Source organism: Helicoverpa armigera, chromosome 31 (genome assembly GCF_030705265.1).
Source record: "Helicoverpa armigera isolate CAAS_96S chromosome 31, ASM3070526v1, whole genome shotgun sequence".
In the NCBI taxonomy this organism is placed as follows: domain Eukaryota; kingdom Metazoa; phylum Arthropoda; class Insecta; order Lepidoptera; family Noctuidae; genus Helicoverpa; species Helicoverpa armigera.
In genome coordinates this window covers 4,113,656-4,135,716 of record NC_087150.1, presented here as the reverse complement: position 1 = coordinate 4,135,716, position 22,061 = coordinate 4,113,656, and the positions used below count along the sequence as shown (strand labels likewise).

Sequence of the window (22,061 nt, the reverse complement as noted above, 5' to 3'; positions counted from 1 at the left end):
CGCCTACGCGGTTTTTAATTGCACTCTAGGGGTAGGGCAAACAAGACTACGTGGAGTCGGTTTTGCAGCGATTCGTTTTCGTTACTAGCTTCAATTTTTAAAACAATGTTTTTTAATTGAAGGTTATAAATGGCAATTATCTAAATAAATTGAATCTAAATAAAATTCTACCATTTTCATAGTACGCTGAATGAGATTTCAGTTAATTTGTTCTGCTTTTAGAAATAATGCAATGTGACAGGATTTTTTTGTTATAATAATCATTAAATTTGACGAGCATGGCTTCTTGAAAATTAAGACAAATATGATGAACAGGTTTTGTTGTACTTACTGGTTAATAAACGACTGGGATAGTTATTTTGCTATGAAATATGGAAAATTTGCTGTGCAGTCAGTATTAATGCTATGTATGTAGTATTTTTGTACAAGAATAAATTTAACTGTATTGCATTATAAGAAAAAAGTAATGTCATATTGATGTATAATTTCGAATTATCTGCAGTTCGAGTTTTGTTAAACATTTAGTTTATCTGTAGTGAAGTAAGTTATTTGATGTAAAAAAGAATATAAATGATGAGTATTTATTGATAGGCGATTATTTATTTGATATGCAATTTATAATATCCCAATATAAAATGGGGTCCTGACAAAGGCGGCTGTTCTCATATACGGAGATCAGCCAGCTGCGCAGGACATATTATAGTGCACGAGCATTTGCTTGGACACAGGTGCACTCACTATTCCTTCACTCTCATAGCGCGATGGGACGACAATCCGACACCACCAGAGAGAGATCACAAGCAGGACCGACTGCAATGTGCTCGGTGTCTTTCAGATTCCGGGCTGCTTTGTGAAAGTTTCTTAAAACCACGAAGCGATTTTTGCCTAATCATGATTAACGTTGATTCCTTCTCTGTATAAAAAATACCCTGTAGTAGAACAGTCAAAAGTAAGCCTGACAACCAGTCTTACTAAGGAGCATTGGGTTGCCCGGGTAACTGGGTTAAGGAGGTCTGATAGACAATCGCTCTGTGTTAAACACAGGTACTCAGCTGCATTTAAGACAGGAAGCCGACCCCAACATAGTTGGGAAAAGCCTACTCAGATCTGTATTCTAGCTCTAGAATTCAAGTGTATCCTTCAAAATGATACAAGTATATCTTATGACGTAAGTAGCCAGAAGCCACGTGGCTATCATTAGGCCGAGTAGCGTGCTGTAAATTATAGCTTGAGAATCTGTCCGTATGTAATTTTGTGACACCTTGAGACAAGGTCAAGAAAGAAGGCTTTATCATACCGTAGGTGGAATTTTTTAAACTACACATCTGCCTAGCCTTTTCCTAAACAACATTGGGGCTTATGCCCATTTTCATCATCAAATACCTAAATTTAGGGATCCCCTAAGACCATTTAGGGAACACTTAATACGAATTTCGTATTCACCAAAGTTTAAGTGTCCCTTATAACCTTTATTATTGGGGCAGTCCTTATTCTAAGTGACACTTAGTTAGGGAAACGTTAAGAGATAATAATGTCGGGACACCTCAACCCAGTTTCTTGGGCAACCCAATACTCTTCCCGACTGCCAAAGATGTTCAATGACAGCCTGGACCTACAGTTTAACGTGCCCTCCGAAACACAGTCATTGGTGTCCAAGATATACTTAGAAAGTACATACATACTTAGAAAAGTTGCATTGGTTCTTGCCTGACCTGGGATCGAACGCACTCATACTTGAGAGGTTGGTTCTTTACCCACTAGGCCACCACGTCTTTTATTTAAAACTGGTGGATATCCAATATAAATACGAGTAACAGGAAAAGAAAATTAAAATCATTTTAGAAATCTACAACTAGACAGACAGGCGTTCAAATTACAATTAATAAATATGATTGACACTACGTATAACTGTTTGAATTATTAAATTTTTAAACCATAATTGGTTTTTATAATCACTTTCTCGTAGCAATGACATGTACCCATTTGTAGTAAGATATATCATTTTCTTACATATAAAAAATACGTCTGATTTCTCTCCGGTGGTGTCGGATTGTCGTCCCATCGCGCTATGAGAGTGAAGGAATAGTGAGTGCACCTGTGTCCGCGCAAATTTGCGTGAACTATAACATGTCCTGCGCAGTTGGCTGATCTCCTTATACGAGAACAGTCGCTTTGGCCGATAATCAGCCGGATCGCCATTATAAAATCTGCCGTAAATTAAAGTCCAATTAAATTTCAACTAACAAAGGAGACAACAAAAACATAATACCTCTTTTTTTGTGACAAATCAGACAAACACGGTGTGTTATTTATAAAATTACATAGTGCACGACCGGGAGTCGAACTTGGGACCTTGACATGACCGTTAGTTAATCACTGTGCTATAGTTTAGGGTATTTAACTGTTGGTTTATTTCCTGGTTTGTTTTAACTGGTTTGTGTACGATTCATTATAAGACACTGGTACTCAGCTGCATCCGGTTGGACTGAAAGCCGACCCTTACATAGTTGGGCAAAGGCTGGGCAGATGACGATTATTAGATTTAAATATTTTTGAATTAATCCTACTTATATTCTAAGCGCCAAAGTTTGTATGTACTCTTCAACGCAAAAACTAGTGAACGGATTTTTATACAGTTCTCCTTCTGAATAAAGGGATGCATGAGGAAGATTTGGATATTAATAACTTTTATTACGCAATGTATAACGGCTTCCGGCAACGGTTTCACCCACTTCCGAAAAAACTACTCCACGTACGTGAAAAAGTAGCCTAAAGCTTACTGGATTTTTCTATCTAACCCTGACAGTTTTCTTCAAATCGGACCAGTAGTTCAAAGATTATCGAGTTCAAGCAAACCAACTCTTCAGTTTCATTATATTAGTAGGTACATTATTAGTGACAGATATTTAACTCTCTATTTATTTATACATACATACAAACATGCGTAATACATATTTGTTAACGCACCCACAATTTTAGGAGAAATTCTATAACCAATAAGAAGTTTTCACCAAAAACTCGTAAAAACAAGTAACTACATATTTGACCGTATAGTACAAATATTTAACTTAAACTCAATACTTTGACTGTTAACCAAAAAAATAACTGTAGATACAAATTATTATCTGTCATTAACTTAATTATAAAATAAAATCTTCATAAAAAAATACTAACTACAAAATTGATAAGTCGGTAAAAAAAACTAACTCACCTGGTATTCATAAACATCCATCTTACCACACATTTACAAAAAAAAACTCAACACTAAAACTAAAATTAACTAAAACTAAAAATTAAAAAATACTAAAAAAAATATTGCACTTATTCAGACTGTCCACTTAAAGCGGGATATTGCACAGAAATTTACTTATTTTAATATATATTTTTTACATTTCAGGTACTTAAGGCTTCACATTTTTGTTAAATGTCAAAGTTTGACAGCAAATTCAAGATGGCAGCGCGATGTACGCGCGGTGCGCGGGAGAGCGCGATTCGTACTAGTCGTACTATACTGGTCAAGCGGTGTGCTAAAAGCTAGGCGTTTTTAGTTGCAGGTCGGTGGGTTCTGTAGGTTTTTTTTTTTGTAATTTAAGTTTTTAGTGTTATAGTTATGGGATAATCTTGTAATCTTGGTGAATAGTATTTGCTAATTAGGCTGCACAAGTTCTTGAAAATGCGAATAAAATATAAACTACATTCAAGTCGGAGCTGAACTATTGTTCAAAGAATTAGTTATAAACATTCAAATAATAAGATTTTTAGGTTTATTTTTCATTTCGTTTAGGTTTTCAATTTTTATTAATATTGTATAAAGCAGAATAATTTGGTTTTAAAATGCCTATCTTAGGAGCCATAGACCGGAATTGATTGATGAAAAAAACTATCACTTTAAATTGCCCATTTATCGAAAAAAGCTATAAACTACTTCTTATCCGTGCACACGGAGTATATACCCAAGGGAAACCAGTAAAACCACTAGCACAACCTACTTTACCACCATTTTAATACTCCACATTATAAATTCTACATCCCACAACAGTTATACCACCAAAGGTTTTTCCCCAACACCCACGGAACCCTAAAACTCTAAGCATCTAATACAGCAGTGTGAAATCGGCGTCTAGCGATCATTTTCTAACGGTCACAGAGCTTTTAGCCATACTTTCGTACGACGTACATTCGGTACTTATGATTTATAAAGAACTAGCGACCGCCCGCGACTTCGCCCGCGTCAAGTTCGGTTATATCGCATTTCCTAGAGAACTCTTCAAAAGTCCGGGTCCTTTCTCAAGTTCCAAACTATGTCTGTACCAAATTTTATTAAAAGTTATTTGTTTAGACGTGAAGAAGAGACAGATAGAGTTACTTTCACATTTATAATATTAGTAGGGTTTTATCCGCGTCCCGAGATTACTGCTTTCCGTATCCTGTAGGAGACAATCTCTGGATTTACTGGACTTAAAACTTTTAATATAGGATTTTTCTTACAAGGAATAAACTTTATAAGTCATCATCAGCCTTACCTATTCCCAACTATGTTGGTGTCGGTTAGTCGGTAAGTCGCGGTGGCCTAATGGGTAAGAGACCAACCTCTCAAGTATGAGTGTGTACCAATGCAACTTTTCTAAGTTTGTAGGTACTTTCTAAGTATATCTTGGACACCAATGACTGTATTTCGGAGGGCACGTTAAACTGTAGGTACCAGTGTTACATAGAGCGACTGCCTATCTGATCTCCTTAACCCAGTTACCTGGGCAACCCTTAGCAGACTATATATCAAACTTTCTGTCTTCAGACCACCCGTAACAACTGCCAAAGATGTTAAAACGACAGCCGTAAAAATGTTAGAATTATTAAATAAATTTCTAACTCTTATTTGAATCTATGAATACTTTTTTTTCTAATTACAAACTGTCAATAAAAATTATATGATAGTTAAAAAGTTCTTAATTGCAAGATAACTGTCTGCGCAGACGCAGCTATCAATCATTGCGTTTGAATTTAGAATGGTTCTGACACTTCGTACGAATTCGGTTACGCTCGGCTTTCGTTTTTTCAAGTGTTCGTTATTTGAATATTATAGTTTTTTAGTAATGAGTCTTTAATTGTTATACTTTTGCTTTCTTTTTGATTTGTTTTGTGGTACCTAATGCTCAATTATTAGCAAAAAACGATCTTGTAATTTTAATTCTTGGTCATGCAAAATTCAAGCTGTTTTTAAGTTAGAAGTATAGATAAATATACCTAGTATTGTCAATATTTTTTTCACATATTACCACTATTTTTTAGATATCGGCGCGGATTGTCCAGTAGCTCAGACCTTAAAGGCTCGAAACTACAGAAACGATTTGAAAAAATATTTCACTGTTAGAAAGCTACACTCTTCCTGAGTAACATAGGCTATATTTTATCCCGGTACGGGCAGTAGTTCCCACGGGATGCGGGTGAAACGGCTAGAAACAGCTAGTTACCATAAAACATTTTCTAAGAGTTAAAAGTGAAAGCTTTAACCGTAAAGTTAAAACAGGAGTTATAAAGCCTTAGTAAAACAGTTTAAAATGTAGGTAAGCTGTAATACAGTTAAATACTAGAGTTTATTTACTGTCGTTTATTCGTTTAACTGTTAAACATAACTGCTTAGTTGGTCTAGTCTTGATTTTGATTACTTGTTCAGACTGAATTACTTTTTATCTTAACTGATATTATAACTCTGTTCTCTCTCCGGTGGTGTCGGATTGTCGTCCCATCGCGCTATGAGAGTGAAGGAATAGTGAGTTCACCTGTGTCAAAGCTAATGTGTCTGCACTATAATATGTCCTGTGCAGCTAATAAATAAATAAATAAATATCGCGACACCTTCACACACGGTCGGTTAGCCCCATGGTAAGCTATTTATTAGCTTGTGTTATGGGTGCTAACACAACTGATAAACTACATATAGCTACATATATACATAGTTATAAATACATATTATAACACCCAGACCACGGCCAACAAGTATGCTCATCACACAAATGTCGACCGAACCGGGAATCTAACCCGGGACCTCAGGTCCGGCAGTCCGGCATGGTCCCATTGCGCCATCGAGGTCGTCAAAAGCAGCTGGCTGATCTCCTTACATGAGAACAACCGCCGTGGCCGAAACCGGCCGTGGACGCCATGTAAAAACCAAAAAAAAATCACCAACAACACAAACGTATTTTTTTTTAAACAACTGAAAATTCATACTAAACTGAAACTTATATTATCGGTGAACTTGACTAAATCGTATCAACATTTTAACAAAATCGGTTACAAAAACATTCGATACAAGCCTGTGATCTTGACAATGACTTTAAAATGTCAAAACCGAAGGCCGTTGAGTGTAGTTCCGATCAATTGACAATTGAATCGAAAAAACAACATCGATTAACTCTATCCGTAGGTAAAGCTATTGTTTATTTAGTAACGAATAATTATTTAATCGATTTTTTTTTAGATTGGTAGGTAATTATAGAAAAGACTGTTTGCGAATTTGCAACCTCTTTGCACAAACACATGGTAGATTTTTTCTTTTTTTATGGGAAATCATCAAATAGTCAGACTCTTACTGACTAAACCCCGTAATGTTCCTTCTGAAGCCCTTTATGTACCAGCGCCGCGGTAATGAGCGCGAACAATCCCGCAGTCCAAACACATGCTAGCTGTGGACTTGCGACATAGCGTACCTACACATTTTTTATTCGAGAAAAAGATTTTGTGGTTTTCGTCGTAAGATCATCAGAGAAGCTGTCATCAAAAAACCGACCAAGAGTGAGTTATACTCATGCATGAAGGGTTCCGTTCCATCTTTACTAATATAATACTTAAAAAATAAACATTCTTTTTATTCCCTGAAAGGCTCCGAAACTACTGAGCCGATTTGCAAAATTCTTTCACTGTTGGAAATCTAGACTATCCCCGAGTTATATTTTATCCCGGTTCGGGCAGTAGTTCCCACGAGACGCGGGTGAAACCGCGAAAAACAGCTGGTTGTGTAAGAAAATTTGGAAAAACGAACATGTTTGTTGTATAGCAGCCCCTAAAATATTCATTGCATTCTAATTTTCAGCATATGTTGTTATAGCGGCAACAGAAATACATCATTTGTGAAAATATCAACTGTCTAACTATCACGGTTCATAAGATACAGCCTGGTGACAGACGGACAGCGATGTCTTAGTAATAGGGTCCCATTTTACCCTTTAATTACGGAACTCTATATGAAAGTAAAATATATCTCTTTAGTATAATTACTACTACATATAGTTCTATTCATATGTAAATTTTCAAATCTACAAAAATAACTAAATCTTTACAAAAGAATGAACAAACTAATTGTTAAGATAATTATATTTGCTTTGAATATATTAAAAGTTGTTAAAACTTTCATATCAAAATTCATCAATCTTCAGACATCACCTCCCGAGCCTTTTCCCAACTATGTTGGGGTCGGCTTCCAGTCTAACCGGATGCAGCTGAGTACCAGTGTGCCACAAGGAGCTACTGCCTATCTGAACTCCTCAACCCAATTACCCAGGTAAACCGATAACCCTAGGTAAGACTGGTTGTCAGACTTTCTGGCTTCTGACTACCCGTAACGACTGCCAAAGATGTTCATATGACAACTGTGACCTACAGTTTAACGTGGCATCCGAAACACAGTCATTGGTATCCAAGATATACTGAAAGTACATATAACTTAGAAAAGTAACATTGGTACTTGCACTGCCTGTTTCTAAGAGCCAAATTCGGGACGGAAAACTTATTTGACGACACAAATGGCAGGCTAACGACCGTTTTTTTCAAACCAATGATATGTCACTTACTCTTCACCCCAATTTCAAAAGCTCACTACATATTAAGACCAGTAATAATTCAAACTCAGACAATATCATTATAGTTTACTGTAAAAGGCGGCGCAAAAACTGCGCGCGCGCAAGTAATGATCCGTGGATCATTTGCTATAACTATGATCTTATAGATCCGTGATCGATCGTATTTGGATGCCACTGATACTTATAAATAAAGATTGATCGATCAGAGTTAAGCACACTTTCCACGGTTCGCATTTGGATGGGTTAACGACATTTTTATATTTAAGTTGTGGTGGCCTAGTGGGTAAAGTGCTAACCTCTCAAGTATGAGGGCGTGGGTTAGATCCACATCAGGCACCAATGAATGCAACTTTTCTAAGTTTGTATGTACTTTCTAAGTATATCTTGGACAGCAATGACTGTGTTTCGGATGGCACGTTAAACTTTAGGTCCCGGCTGTCATTGAACATCTTTGGCAGTCGTTAAAGGTAGTCAGAAGCCAGTAAGTCTGACAACTCTTACCAAGGGGTATCGGGTTGCCCGGGTAACTGGGTTGAGAAGATCAGATAGGCAGTCGCTCTTTAACACACTGGCACTCAGCTGCATCCGTTTAGACTGGAAGCCGACCCCAACATAGTTGGGAAAAGGCTACGCAGATGACATGGAATAGTATCTTCAAGAATCCAGGTAAAATCAGACTGTAACAGCCTTTTTATCGTCCCACTGCTGGGCTGCGGCCTCCTCTCACACGGAGAAGGATTGAGCGTTAATCTCCACGCTAGCTCAATGCGGGTTGGTGATTTCAGACTTTATAGTCCAGGTTTCCTCGAGATGTTTTCCTTCACCTTAAAATTATTAAATATGTGTATAGCATAAAAATCAGATTTTCACGATAACTATAAAAATACGGTACACCTTTCTACTTTCATCGGTCGCTATCCTTATTATCGATCAATGATCTATAGATCCATAGATCTTGGGGTCAGGCTGCAATTACAGTTCTATTCAGAGACGAGTGGCGTGCGCGCATTATATATCATTATGTTGCGGTGTTAGTGGGAATGTTGGTAAATTTTTGTAATTACTAGATTTATGTGTTTTTTTTTATAGGGTTAGAATTTAGGAATAAATTACTGTCTTCTAATCTAGATGGGTAAGTAAAATTTTTGGAAGAAAACTTTATAGAATAAATCAATCACGTTTTTAAAAACACACCTACACAGACTTTGATGTTGTGTCATGGATATTTTTCTTGTGTTTGCTGCAGATTGGACAGAGTAGCCTAAAAAGGTACTGTTTTTAAGGTTTCATCCAAATTTCAGAAGTCACAAAATATTAAATTAACTCTTGCAAGCTCTTATGAATAGTTAGAACCAGTTTTGCACAAGTTAGTATTTACAAAATATTAAAAAAAAAATGCAAAAACATTTTAATCATATCTTTTTTTAATAATTTTGAAACAATCTACATTTTCTTCAACCATTACCAACACACCACCAATATTCCGTTAAATTTTCACCACCACAAACATATTTTTTATTATTATTCAAAAGCCAGTAATTTCTAAATCCGTCATTTTACAAAACAACCAACTCCCCACTTGACCAGCTGCATGAAAACGGTATGTTACACGTGTATCTACAGTCTACAGAACTTTCATATCTTTTCTATTCTTACATATTTGTTAATAATTATATTTGATTGAATATCACTTTTTTTGTAAAGCAGTGTAATATACTGTGTTACACTTGGGTGCAATTTATTTGGGACAGTAATAATAATAATTTGGTCGTTTAGAAATAACTGGTATTGTGTTTAAAAATATCTTATACTAAGTGTTTTCCGTGGGAACTACTTCCCGTCATCATCATCATCATCTCCCGAGCCTTTTCCCAACTATGTTGGGGTCGGCTTCCAGTCTAACCGGATGCAGCTGAGTACCAGTGTGCCACAAGGAGCGACTGCCTATCTGACCTCCTCAACCCAGTTACCCAGGCAACCCAATACCTACTACTTTCCGTACAAGGACAAAATATAGCCTAGGTACGTTACTCGGGAAGAGTGTGGCTTCCGAACAGTGAAAGAATATTTCAAATTGGTTCAATAATCTTGATAACATTAGTGTAGATACCTAAATAAGTAAACGTGCAGGCAAAAACACGAGAAATAGCTTGTTGTACACTATTAAAATACAAGTTAGCTTTGACCTACCATAACAGTATACGAATCGGTTTTATTTAACTTAACAATTGTTGATCTATCGAAGAATAAGTTGTTCACAATGCATCAGACGAGATTTGAACCTACGACCTCAGTCTACAATTGTATCTCACTAGTTGTGTGTCGCGACTCGCGATTTCACCCGTGCCCTGAGGGAACTACTTTAAGATAAATCATCATCTCCATTTGCCTAGCCTTTTCCCAACTATGTTGGGGTCGGCTTCCAGTCTAACTGGAGGCAGCTGAGTACCAGTGCTTTACCTCCAAGATAGATAGATGAACACACAATTTCAGAGACACTTATATGCGACGATGTATTTTACTGATTTATGTGAAAACTGCTGCAATTTACATACCCAGAAGTAAACTAATATAAAAAGGAACAATTTTTTGTGTAGGTACCCTAAAAGGCACCGAAGCCACAGAACCAATTTTCTCTGTTGACTACACTCTTCCCGGATAACATAGGCTATATTTTATCCCGGTACGGGCAGTAGTTCTCACGGGACGCGGGTAAAACCGCGGGCAAACGGCATGTTTTATATAATATAGAATTAAATAAATAAGCGATATCAATACGAAATTATTATACAAAAAGAAATATACATGTATTCAACTTGATTGCAAAAATACCAACCCCCTCTAAACATATTTTTTCAACCACAAGCCGTTACCAATAGGCGCCGCCTTTCAAACTATTTCAAGTAATTCTTGACAAATGATGCGATGACATACAGGTAGACATTTTTTCCTACCCTCTATTATTGTAAGTCGGTTATGACAGGTTGAGGCTGTTTTTTTGTTATTTTCTTTAATTTTAGTGACCGCTAATGGTTTTATTTTGTGGGTGTTTTTTTTTTGCATGAAGTGTAAAAGTCTTTTTTTGTGATTTTGACGGTAGTTGGTCAATGTGGTTTGTTTAAGTGCTCCTGAAGCTATGTTAGAAAAAAGTATAGTGTATTAAGCATCTCTTTCGCCTGCAAAATCTGTATTAGGTACATACTTTAGAACGTATTGGTATTTATTTCTTAGGCTTATAGGTAAGCTCCAAAACTACTCAACCGTTTTGAAAAAATATTTCACTGTTGGGAAACAACACTGTGGACGCTTATGAAACCACAAGAAACAACAGCTTAACTATACTTAATAATAAATCCACCTACCAGCTATTTTTTTTCTTATTATTCATGTTTTCTACTATTAAAAAAAATATATCTTTCAATACTTTTAATTCCAGAATTTACGTCCTATACATAAGACACTACATATTTCCAAGTTAATCCAAGTACTGCGTTACCCAGCGGCGCATAAAAGGGTACCACCCAACATTCGATACGCATCTACTAGGCGAACAATTTGTCATTTCGTCTGTGTATGCGTCTACGCAGGTGGCACGTCACCTGTCTTATAATGTCCAAACAAATATTAATCATTTGTGTGTTTTATAGTACCGATTTTTCGGTCAAAATTGTTTGATGGAAGAAGGAATGAAGCTATGTAAGTTAGGTATAGGTTTAGTTATTAAAACATAAGTTGTATGCTTTGTACTCATAATTATAAAGTTAAAAAAGCTTAGGAACTACTGCTCTGATTTCATCATCATCATCATCATCTCAGCCGGCGGACGTCCACTGCTGAACATAGGCCTCCCCCTTAGATCTCCACAGATACCTGTTGGAGGCGACCTGCATCCAGCGTCGACGGCGACCGACATAAGGATTATAAAGGTCTTTATTATCGCTCTGATTTCAGCGATACATAATAGCCCATTTGCCAAGGAAAGATATCCGTGTGCGAAAAGTAGGTACTTTGTTTTGTTTAAGAGTACTATTTCGATTTCGATGTAAAACTTAGCAGTAATGCTTATGTATCATAAGAACACATAATACATACATATGTATATAATATACGTCCTTATTTTTATCCATATACGGGAAGTAGCTCTCTCGGGATGAAAGCACGAGGAACAGGAGACAAAATGATACAAATTCATAACAAAAAACATAAACCATATTTAAAACTTAACTTCCAAAAAAGCATACTTATTTGTCTGTATCTGTCACCGCAAATTAAAAAAAAAAACTTAAACCGTATTTAAAAATTAATTTCCAAAAAAACCTTCTTATTTGTCTGTGTCTCTAATATAAAATTAATTTGAAAAAGAAATACTTTCTAGAAATTGAAACATTTCGGAGCGGTCATTAGTGCATCCACTTGGTCTGTCAAAACGACATTTTGATCGATATTATCGGAAACTAGAAATGTGAAGAAAGCTCACGATTTTGTACATCACTAATTTTTGTTAGAGTTGCCATGTTAGATGGGTGTTTTAAAATTATTTAATATCACCAAAAAAAATTTTAATAACTGAACTAGTAAGAGCTGGGCTTGTTTAATCAAATTTTTCTCATCATAAATCTATGATTCGATGTAAATACCTTGAAAATCAGTGCAGTAGTTTTTGATCTTGCTTAATAAATTGAAGTGTATAAAAATAACATTTTAACAGAATAATTCAATTGCAATAGACAGCTGTGTTGCTGGGAAGTTTGTTCATCACTGTTTCTTCTTGTGTTTTCCAATGTAATTTAACATGAAAAACCGCTTATTTAATGAGACATTTTTCAAGAAATTCATTTGACTTTGAATTAATTGCGATCAGTCATACATATAAAGGAAGACATATTCAATATTTTTATTTTTAATAACAAAAACAAATGAACCATCTTCCCATTTCAAAAACATCAAACTAACATCGATAAATTCTATCGACAACCGATTCATTTGATAAGCTACAACCCTAACGCGTCCATAGTTCATTAGTGCGCTGTACCGCTTTGATCTCGCCGCCCGATCTCAACAATGTGGCCTGAGATCTTAGGATAGATCTGTGGTATATTGTAGGTTATAAGCAGAGGTCAGAACTGTTACAGCCTTTTTATCGTCCCACTGCTGGGCTGCGGCCTCCTCTCACACGGAGAAGGATTGAGCATTAATCAGAGGTCAGAAATTATATAAAAATTGCTGTATAAAATACAGAGCTAGCTTCTAAAAGCCGTTTCACCAGTGTCCCGTGGGAACTACTGCCCGTACCGGGATAAAATATAGCCTATGTTACTCGGGAAGAGTGTAGCTTTACAACAGTGAAAGAGTTTTCCAAATTGGGCAGTGAGATATTTTTAAAACTACTAGTTCCTGACAAGAGCACGTTCAAAATAACTTTCAGCTTTATAATATAAGGTAACTGGGTTGAGGAGGTCAGATAGGCAGTCGCTCCTTGTGGCACACTGGTACTCAGCTGCATCCCGTTAGACTGGAAGCTGACACCAACATAGTTGGGAAACGGCCGATGGAAATGGAACACAGAACTTCATGCAAACCGTTGTAAAGTTGTAAATAAACTTGTATTAAATTAAGTGAGACAATTATTATGTAATTTGTTATAATAGCGTATTATTATAAACTATTAAGGCGTATTAGTTACTTGCTTTTAACTTTGTTTGTACAAAACTATAATTTTAGTCTTGACGTCAATACATAAAGTACATTGTAGTAGGAAAATGAGTCATATTCTTACCAATATTATACATAAATGTTGTTTGTCTGTTCCTTAATCATTCACGCAAAAAATCCTAAATGAATTTTTAAGAAACTTTGTAGAAATATAGCTTATGGATCAGAATAATTCTCTAAAATGTTTTTGTTGTATTTTATACATTTTTTCCGTAGATACATGTAGAAAAATTGTAGTTCTTAGTCATCTCAAAACAGTTTTTACTTTAATCAAATGAAAAGTATAGGAAACTGACACTTGCTTTTCATTAAAACTCAACATATAGTGTTGTACACTCACATATCGATATAACTGTTTACCCATATAATTTTATCGACACGTAGGCCTAGAATTAAAATCGCAATACTCAACTTTAACACAATCAATAATGACTTAGCATTGCCGGCGATATCAAAAGGGCTCCGTCTCTTTCATCTGTCTGTCTGTCTGTCCCTTAGTCAGCATAAATTGCTGAGCAATTTCGCAGGACTCAATGTGATATGGAGAATGTTAATTGCAGTCTTTAATATTGCAATCTGGAGATCTTTTTGTGTATTTTATAATATCTTTCCTGGTATGGACTAGGGGTATCTTAAATGGGTATTCAAATTGTAAGACTATGGTCAAAGAGTCGGTGAATAGATTTTGTTTTGAGTATGTATTTTCGCTGCGTTTTGACAGGCAAGACTTGGGATTTCTGGCTTTTGTAATGACTGTAAATGTTCTGGAAATGGCCGTCAGGAGCCACAACTTTATGTCTGTCAGTTTACGGGAATCTCAAAAATAATTGAAGGAATTCTGATGCGGTGTCCACCAATAAACAAAAGGATTCACGATGGAAGTTTTAGATGTACAAGTTACTAAATGTTAAAAAACGTGGTAAGAGAAAAACTTTCTGCAACCGGGTAAAAGGTACTTATTTTCCTTCTCAGGCTGAACACACTCTATGTACCAAATGCAATTTAAATCATTTCAGTAATTTTTACCTAAAAGACCGCTACCCAGAGTTACTTACGCATTTATAATATTAGTAAGTCACTTACTTATTTTATTGGAATACCTTTTGCCTGACATCATATAACTTTGCAGTTTCAAAAGGTACCTTACTTAAACTTTAACAAAGGTGTCTCAAGTGGGACTCCTAAGTAAACAGGGATGCCACATACCGATATCGAGTGGGTTTTTGTGATACATATTTCTGTGTAGTGATGGGCGATGTCGATAGTTTTTTTGTCGATAATATTTGGGTGTTTGGGTTGTGATTATTTTGTTTTTATTTTTTGCTCAGGTAATTTTCAAGTCTTAATTTTATGACTTTAGAAAGAAGTAACGGCTGTATCTTTTTTACTTGGTATATAAAAACTTTATGTATATATTGTTTTTACTGTATTAATAAACTAATTTGGATGTGGCAAAATAATTCCTAATAATTCATTTTCATAATATTTGGAATTTTAAAAAAGGTTCCATTTATTTCCGCCCTAGTATTTTGTTAGTATCAAATATATATTTTTTTATAATATTTTTAAGCATTAATATGTACCAGTTTTTATGCAAATATCGATAAAACCAGTCACATCACTATAACCAAAAAATAAACAGAAAAATGTCCCAAATCCAGCTACTGTATTGGAAGGCACAAAATTAAATATTGACATATAGTTAAAATTCTTTGCTTAAACCAATACCTTTGACAGGTGTCAAATGTTTAACTATGACAATTTAACTGCACGCTCTAATTTTTAAGTTGAACCTTTTTTCGTAACTTTATAAAGGTTTATGATTGAGAAATGTAACTCTGACAAGATATCATAGCCTTTTCCCAACTACGTTGGGGTCGGCTTCCAGTCTAACCGGAGACAGCTGAGTACCAGTGTGCCACAAGGAGCAACTGCCTATCTGAACTCCTCAACCCAGTTACCCGGGCAACCCAATACATCTAGGTAAGACTGGTTGTTAGGCTTTCTGGCTTCTGGCTTCTGACTACCCGTAACGACTGCTAAAGATGTTCAATGACAACCGGGACCTACAGTTTAACGTGCCATCCGAAACACAGTCATTGGTGTCCAAGATATACTTAGAAAGTACATACAAACTTAGAAAAGTTGCATTGGTACTTGCCTGACCTGGAATCGAACATACTCATACTTGAGAGGTTGGTTCTTTACCCACTAGGCCACCACGACATTAAAGTAGAGAAAAAAAAACAAATGCCAAACATATGTACGAAAAATACTTAAAAGGTAACGTCAATCGATTAATCGATATCTGACTCGATTCCCAAGTAAAATCTGTATCGATTACAATCGATACTTAGATTTTATCGTACGCATGAACGGTGATCGTGACTCAAATCGAGATATATTTGAATTCATATTTGTTATTTCTTTTTTTAACTCGAAATCGGTTTGTGGGTTTAACCCTTAAGCAATCTTGGAGTCTGTAAGTTGGTGATTGATACACCCATGCATCGGAGAGCACGTTAATGTCGGTCCTGCTTGTGATCTCTCTCCGGTGATGTCGGATTGTCGTCCCATCGCGCTATGAGAGTGAAGGAATAGTGAGTGCACCTGTGTCCAAGCAAATGTGCGTGCACTATAGTATGTCCTGGACAGCTAGCTGATTATAAAACCAAAATGAAAACAAAACTACCAGTAGTCAAAAACAATTAAAAACACATATTTACAAAAGTTTCAACAATTTGTCGGATCATTTATTTATTTTTTTGTCAATAATGATTGATGCGCATTTGAGTTGAAACTGTCTGGGTTACTCAGTAAAGTGTGTGGTCTAAGTTATAAGACATAGGATACGCGTATTGCCAAAAAGTTTAACATATTATTATCCTTACTCATATTATAATTTTCAATTAAGTAATTCAGTCATCCTGTGAAGCTAAAACTACTTACTGCATAAATCGCCTAGAGCCTGAGAAATTACACATTTTATCCGGGAGCGGGAAAAAGCTCCCTAGAGACGCGGGATTAAAAACCCTAGACTATAATTGGTCTGCTACGGAAGTGTTAGTAAGTACATAAGTAATGTTAGCGGAACGCGGTTGAATTCCGCGAAAACCAGCGCTGGGACTCCGTCTTGTTCCGGGTCGCAGTATTATGCTGAGCGAGGGCAGTATTGCGCGCTTTAGGACGCATATTTTCCCCTTCTATTATTATTTCTGTACAATGTGCCTAATTTTAAGTGTGAGTATGCGTCTATTGTTGAGCAATAAAATTTATTTTCTTTCTTTCTAAATTGGTTTATATGACATTCACATATAAATTCAACTATTGGATTTAAAAAAAATACCACTATTGAGAAGTCGGTTAATCATACACACTAAATAATCTACGTCCAAAATAACTGAGCCATACAAGCTAAAGCTAGTCAAAATCCTATAACTTGTACCACTCGTTAACCGTCAAACGCCGTGTGTGGTACAATGTACCAAGTGACACCGAATCATTTATCATCACTATTTAGGAGTCAAAGTCACAGGTTACAACCACCCTTTGAGAGAACCGACTGGTTTTTTTTTAGTTTTTAAAGGTATGCGAAAGTATTTCTGATAGTATGGTGCGGGTTAAGATGGACTTAGTATGAGCTATTTTAAATAACACTATTTGAGCCGAGACCCAAGAAATTCAGATTTTTGGAAAAATTGATTTCAAAATCTCTTGGGAAATTCCTATGATAAATATGAGTGACTTCTTTCCTCTTATTATTTAATGTTTATTCTATTTTTTCTATTTATTGATGCCAAAAACGTTTCGTTATACGACCTGAAAATTATATGACGTTCCGTTCCTTGCATTCACGTACCTAGGTCGGCGCCATCTAGTCATCAGTAAGGAAAAGAATTCAAAAAGGAAATCCCTCATTGACAGCCTATTTGGAGAATAATTTGCATAATTCAAGTAATTTTATAGCTTACAAAATACTTTTTAAAAGTTCGGTAAGTATAGATAGTTATCGGCACGGATAATGAGCTCTCGGCGGAAGAGTGGGGATCGCTTTGCGCACTGTACACTTAAGGCAATAAACCAATAAATCACTTCTGCGCAGGTGAAGGTCACGGCTCAATATCCTTGCCGATGATTTTAGCATTTTGCTGTAATTATGGGCTAATATGGTACAAAAGCGTCCACATACCTGGTTATGATAATGCGCCAGCGGATGATGCGGCACGTGCCGCATGGCGGGGTGCAGCATCTCGGAGCCGGTGCCGCTGCTGCTGCCCTCTATCGCCTGCACGAGGAATCAGGAGTTAGAAGGTCAGAAGAGTGGATATTGTGACTTAGAACAGAGAGAGCTCAACTGGACTATGGTACTTTATCTGCAGTGGCTGTTGACTCATCATACAACATAGAGGTAATTGAAAAAAGGCTCGCTAGAAGATGATGGATGACTGGGGTAGACAGCCTAAGAGGAAGCAACGATGTTAGAGGGACGCTCAAGTGGATTTGTGTGACTTAGAACTAGTGGTCGCCCATGTGGTTGAGTAAATCAGCAGGAGTGACGAGATTTATAGCGGATTGCTCGGAGCAAGAGACTGGGCGCCAACTTTAGCAAAATAGTTGTGGTGGGGTCGCATGTAAATGTCACTTGCGATTCTGAAATTAGTTATCAGAACATCCTTGCACATTTATTCGTACAGATATTGGTGAGAAGCATTGCTTGTCCCAAGTTGGTTTCTATTGACTTTACAATAGGCAAAAAATATATTGCGCATGTGTGAGGCGTCAAATAGCTTCCTTTAGAATTGCAAAGATAGTTGTACCTCATCATACCACGCGTTTTCAACAGGTTTAACCACATAAACCACATAAAATGCCTTCATCTAACAAAAGACTCCAATTCCTCACCTCAGGCGGTTCATTCTTCGTATCAGCCTCGTCTCCGAGCTCGACCAGGCCTAGAGCTTCCTCTAGCAGGTCGAACCTAGACTCCTCACTGCTCACCAGCTCCCGAGGAAGATCACCCTGGATCACGTATTCACCTGGAAGAGAGAAGTTCTTCATCAGATAGGTTTAACGGATTATTGGATGAACCTCGTCACTTTAAGTAGGTACTGCTTATAGGTACGTACCTATTTTTGTGGTAGATATTTATGTACGTTTAAAATCAACGTTTATTGTGGATCATAGGTAGGTATATAATACAGGTGGTAGGTATATAATAAATTGTGAATAGCGATGTCCCGCCGTAGGGAATATGTATACGGTTTGAGAGAGACAGAATGATGATTGAGCAGCGTTTAAGTATTCGACTGCAAGAGTAAGATTTAGGTACTGTAGGTGTGAGACAAAAGATTTTCATCTACAAAATAAAACATATGCAAACGCAGCTTTTATAATTTTGAGAGTAGTCACTATATAAAAGTTAAAATCCAATACTAAGTAGCATGTAACTAACATATTAGAAGTTAATTATAATTTTCAAAAATAATTTGCATCAGTGTTTTTAAAAACCGGTTTTCACAGGATTTCAAATAGGAGTGATAAATCACACAGAAAAAATACATAAAACAGTAACTCCCTAAAAACCACAGCCTTTTTTCCAACCCAGTAAAACCCGCATAAACTACTACCACAAAAATATCTTTAACTTACACCCCATTTTGCAAAAAACGTCCACAACTTCAATAGAACAGAACTACTGTTCCAACATTTCTGCAAATTACAAAACGCAGTATCCCAGGAGACAGAAAAAAAATCTGCAAGAAGCTACTACCAGGCATCTTTACAAAACCTTTCAAAAACTATAAATCATTATTGACCACAGTCCAAAAAAAAGTAACCCTTTCAATGGTCAACGATAATCGGCTTAGTTTACCGAAAAGGGGTCTTAAAGACCGCCGTATAATTATACATGGACGACGGTAGCAAAGGGTTAAAAAGGTATAAATCATAAGTTTTTGTTTAAAGAGATTTTGTTCTAAGAATCTTCTGGGTAGTAAAACCGCTTCTGTGGTTGTGGTTCGCAATTGTTTTAAATTGAAGGCAGTATGCTGTTTGTTCGTTAAGAAGATTTATAGCTTAGAAAAGAATATTAAAGGCTACAGCTATTTTATGCTTTACTGGCTGTTTCTGCACCCGCATCCTAATGGAACCACTTGCAGCACCCGAATAAAAATGTCTATGTTCTTTCACAGGCTCTAGATCACAATGCGAATAAAATTTTGTTTGAATCGGTTTAGTAGTTCTGACGAGAAAGATATAAAGGATTTCATTTAAAACTTTGGGTCAGTTTTTCAGCACACATCAAGTAATACATTCAGTCATTATAGAAAAAAATGCCCTATCTTGCACCGCAACACGCAGCGATAATAATATGTGGCCGCGCAGAGTATCTTTGCTTGTCCGAAGTTGGCTTATTGTTATTTTATTCATCAAATGTAAGAACACAATATTGTGCATGAGCGAGGCTAACTTAAGACCAGTAGAGCTGTTAAACGGAAACTGGACTGTACTTCCTAAATAACTTTACTTATTAATCATCAACGAATCTATTTAAAACACCCTAAAATTCATCACCCAATAAAAACAACATAAGAAAAAAAAGCTACCAACACGAGCCCACAACTTGACACATTTTTGACAAAACCATTTGAACTAAATAACGGTGAACCACAGTAGCTATTGTCAAATACAAAAGACTTATAATAATCCTTCCTTTGTCCGATCCCTAACCATCCCAATAACCTATCTGTTGTTTGCTAACTAGAGATAGAATGACATTAGCCCTATACAATCATCATCTCCCGAGCCTTTTCCCAACTATGTTGGGGTCGGCTTCCAGTCTAACCGGATGTAGCTGAGTATCAGTGTGCCACAAGGGGCGACTGCCTATCTGATCTCAACCCGGTTACCCGGGTAACCCAATACACCAGAATATTTGGGGAAAGGTTAGGGTATAAATAATATTTATTTGACCTATCTTCATTGCTTAAACAACCTTCGCAAGACTGGTTGTCAGACTTACTGGCTTCTGACTACCCATAACGATTGCCCAAAGTGTTTTGCTTAACTAGAGATAGAATTTGTATACCCCTATACAAGTAACACCAAGCTCCTATCTCTGGCAGACAAAACCACAGATAGATAAAATGTAGGGACGGGAATACGACTTATATTAATCCCTTCTTTGTCTGGTCTCTAAGACCCGAAGTCACTGGAGACATATTTTTTTTACCGTCGCGAGCCACGGGTTACTTTACTCGACATACCTGATTAGCAGCTTAAGGTTTTAAAGTGTTAACTAATTGTATTAATATGTATTTTGAAGCTACCGGTGTTTTTTAATACTAATAAGCTTGAGACTGTTTATATTTGTTGATAGAATTAGAAGATATTTAAGACTCTTTGAATCCCTGCTAATATTATAAATGCGAAAGTAACTCTGTCTGTCTCCACTTTCACGTTTAAACCACTGAACTGATTTTAATAAAATTTGGTACAGAGATAGAGTTGACCTTGAACAAGAACATAGTATCGCGGACTTTTGAAGAGTTCTCTTGGAAACGCGATATAACCGAATTCGACGCAGGCGAAGCCGAGGGCGGAAGCTAGTTTAGCTTATACATCAGATTACTTATAGGCTACTTTATAAATTTTCAAGAAGTAGTTCCGACGGGACGGAGGCCAAACACAACTGTGATACGATGTTCCATCATGAAGTTAAAGTTCATATCTTCCGGCTCCATCATCAGATCAGTTCGACAGTACCATATTATTGTATTGTCATTAGAACTACATACAGCTGCCAATTTTCATGACGCTACGATCCTTGGAAGATGGTTAAAGGCTCGAGCAGACCGGATGCGTATGCGTAACCATGAGTTGTAATGTATGGAAATGTATGAGACAGGCCACACCGCTTGCGTAACGACGTGCACGTCTACGTTACGCATGCGGTGTGGCCTGTCTCATACATTTCCATACATTACAACTCATGGTTACGCCGCAACTACGCGCGTGACTACGCTTACGTCTACGCATACGCATCCGGTCTACAGGCCACACCGCTTGCGTAACGACGTGCACGTCTACGTTACGCATGCGGTGTGGCCTGTCTCATACATTTCCATACATTACAACTCATGGTTACGCCGCAACTACGCGCGTGACTACGCTTACGTCTACGCATACGCATCCGGTCTGCTGGAGCCTTAAATTAGTTACTTTAGATTACATTACATAGTTACGTACTGGTCGACCTAATAAAAGCGTGTTTAAAAAAATTATACTAGCTTCTGCCAGCGGTTTCACCCGCATCCCGTGGGAACTACTTCCCGTACCGGGATAAAAAGTAGCCTATAGCCTTCCTCGATAAATGGGCTATCTAACACTGAAATAAATTTTCAAATCGGACCAGTAGTTCCTGAGATTAGCGCGTTCAAACAAACAAACAAACTCTTCAGCTTTATAATATTAGTATAGATAGATACCTTCAAA

General features: G+C 36.8%; 1 protein-coding gene across 8 annotated transcripts in view; it reads right to left on the bottom strand.

Moving 5' to 3' along the window:
• Positions 1-22,061, bottom strand: part of LOC110381873 (segmentation protein cap'n'collar) — a 137,135-nt gene that overhangs the window by 29,037 nt on the left and 86,037 nt on the right. For all 8 annotated transcript variants that reach the window (XM_064043311.1, XM_064043312.1, XM_064043308.1 and 5 more), the window contains exons 6-7: positions 18,471-18,604; positions 17,758-17,853 (exon numbers count right to left, since the gene is read on the bottom strand). In XM_064043311.1, the coding sequence (XP_063899381.1) occupies positions 17,758-17,853; positions 18,471-18,604 (230 nt within the window). The remainder of the gene's footprint in view (positions 1-17,757; positions 17,854-18,470; positions 18,605-22,061) is intronic.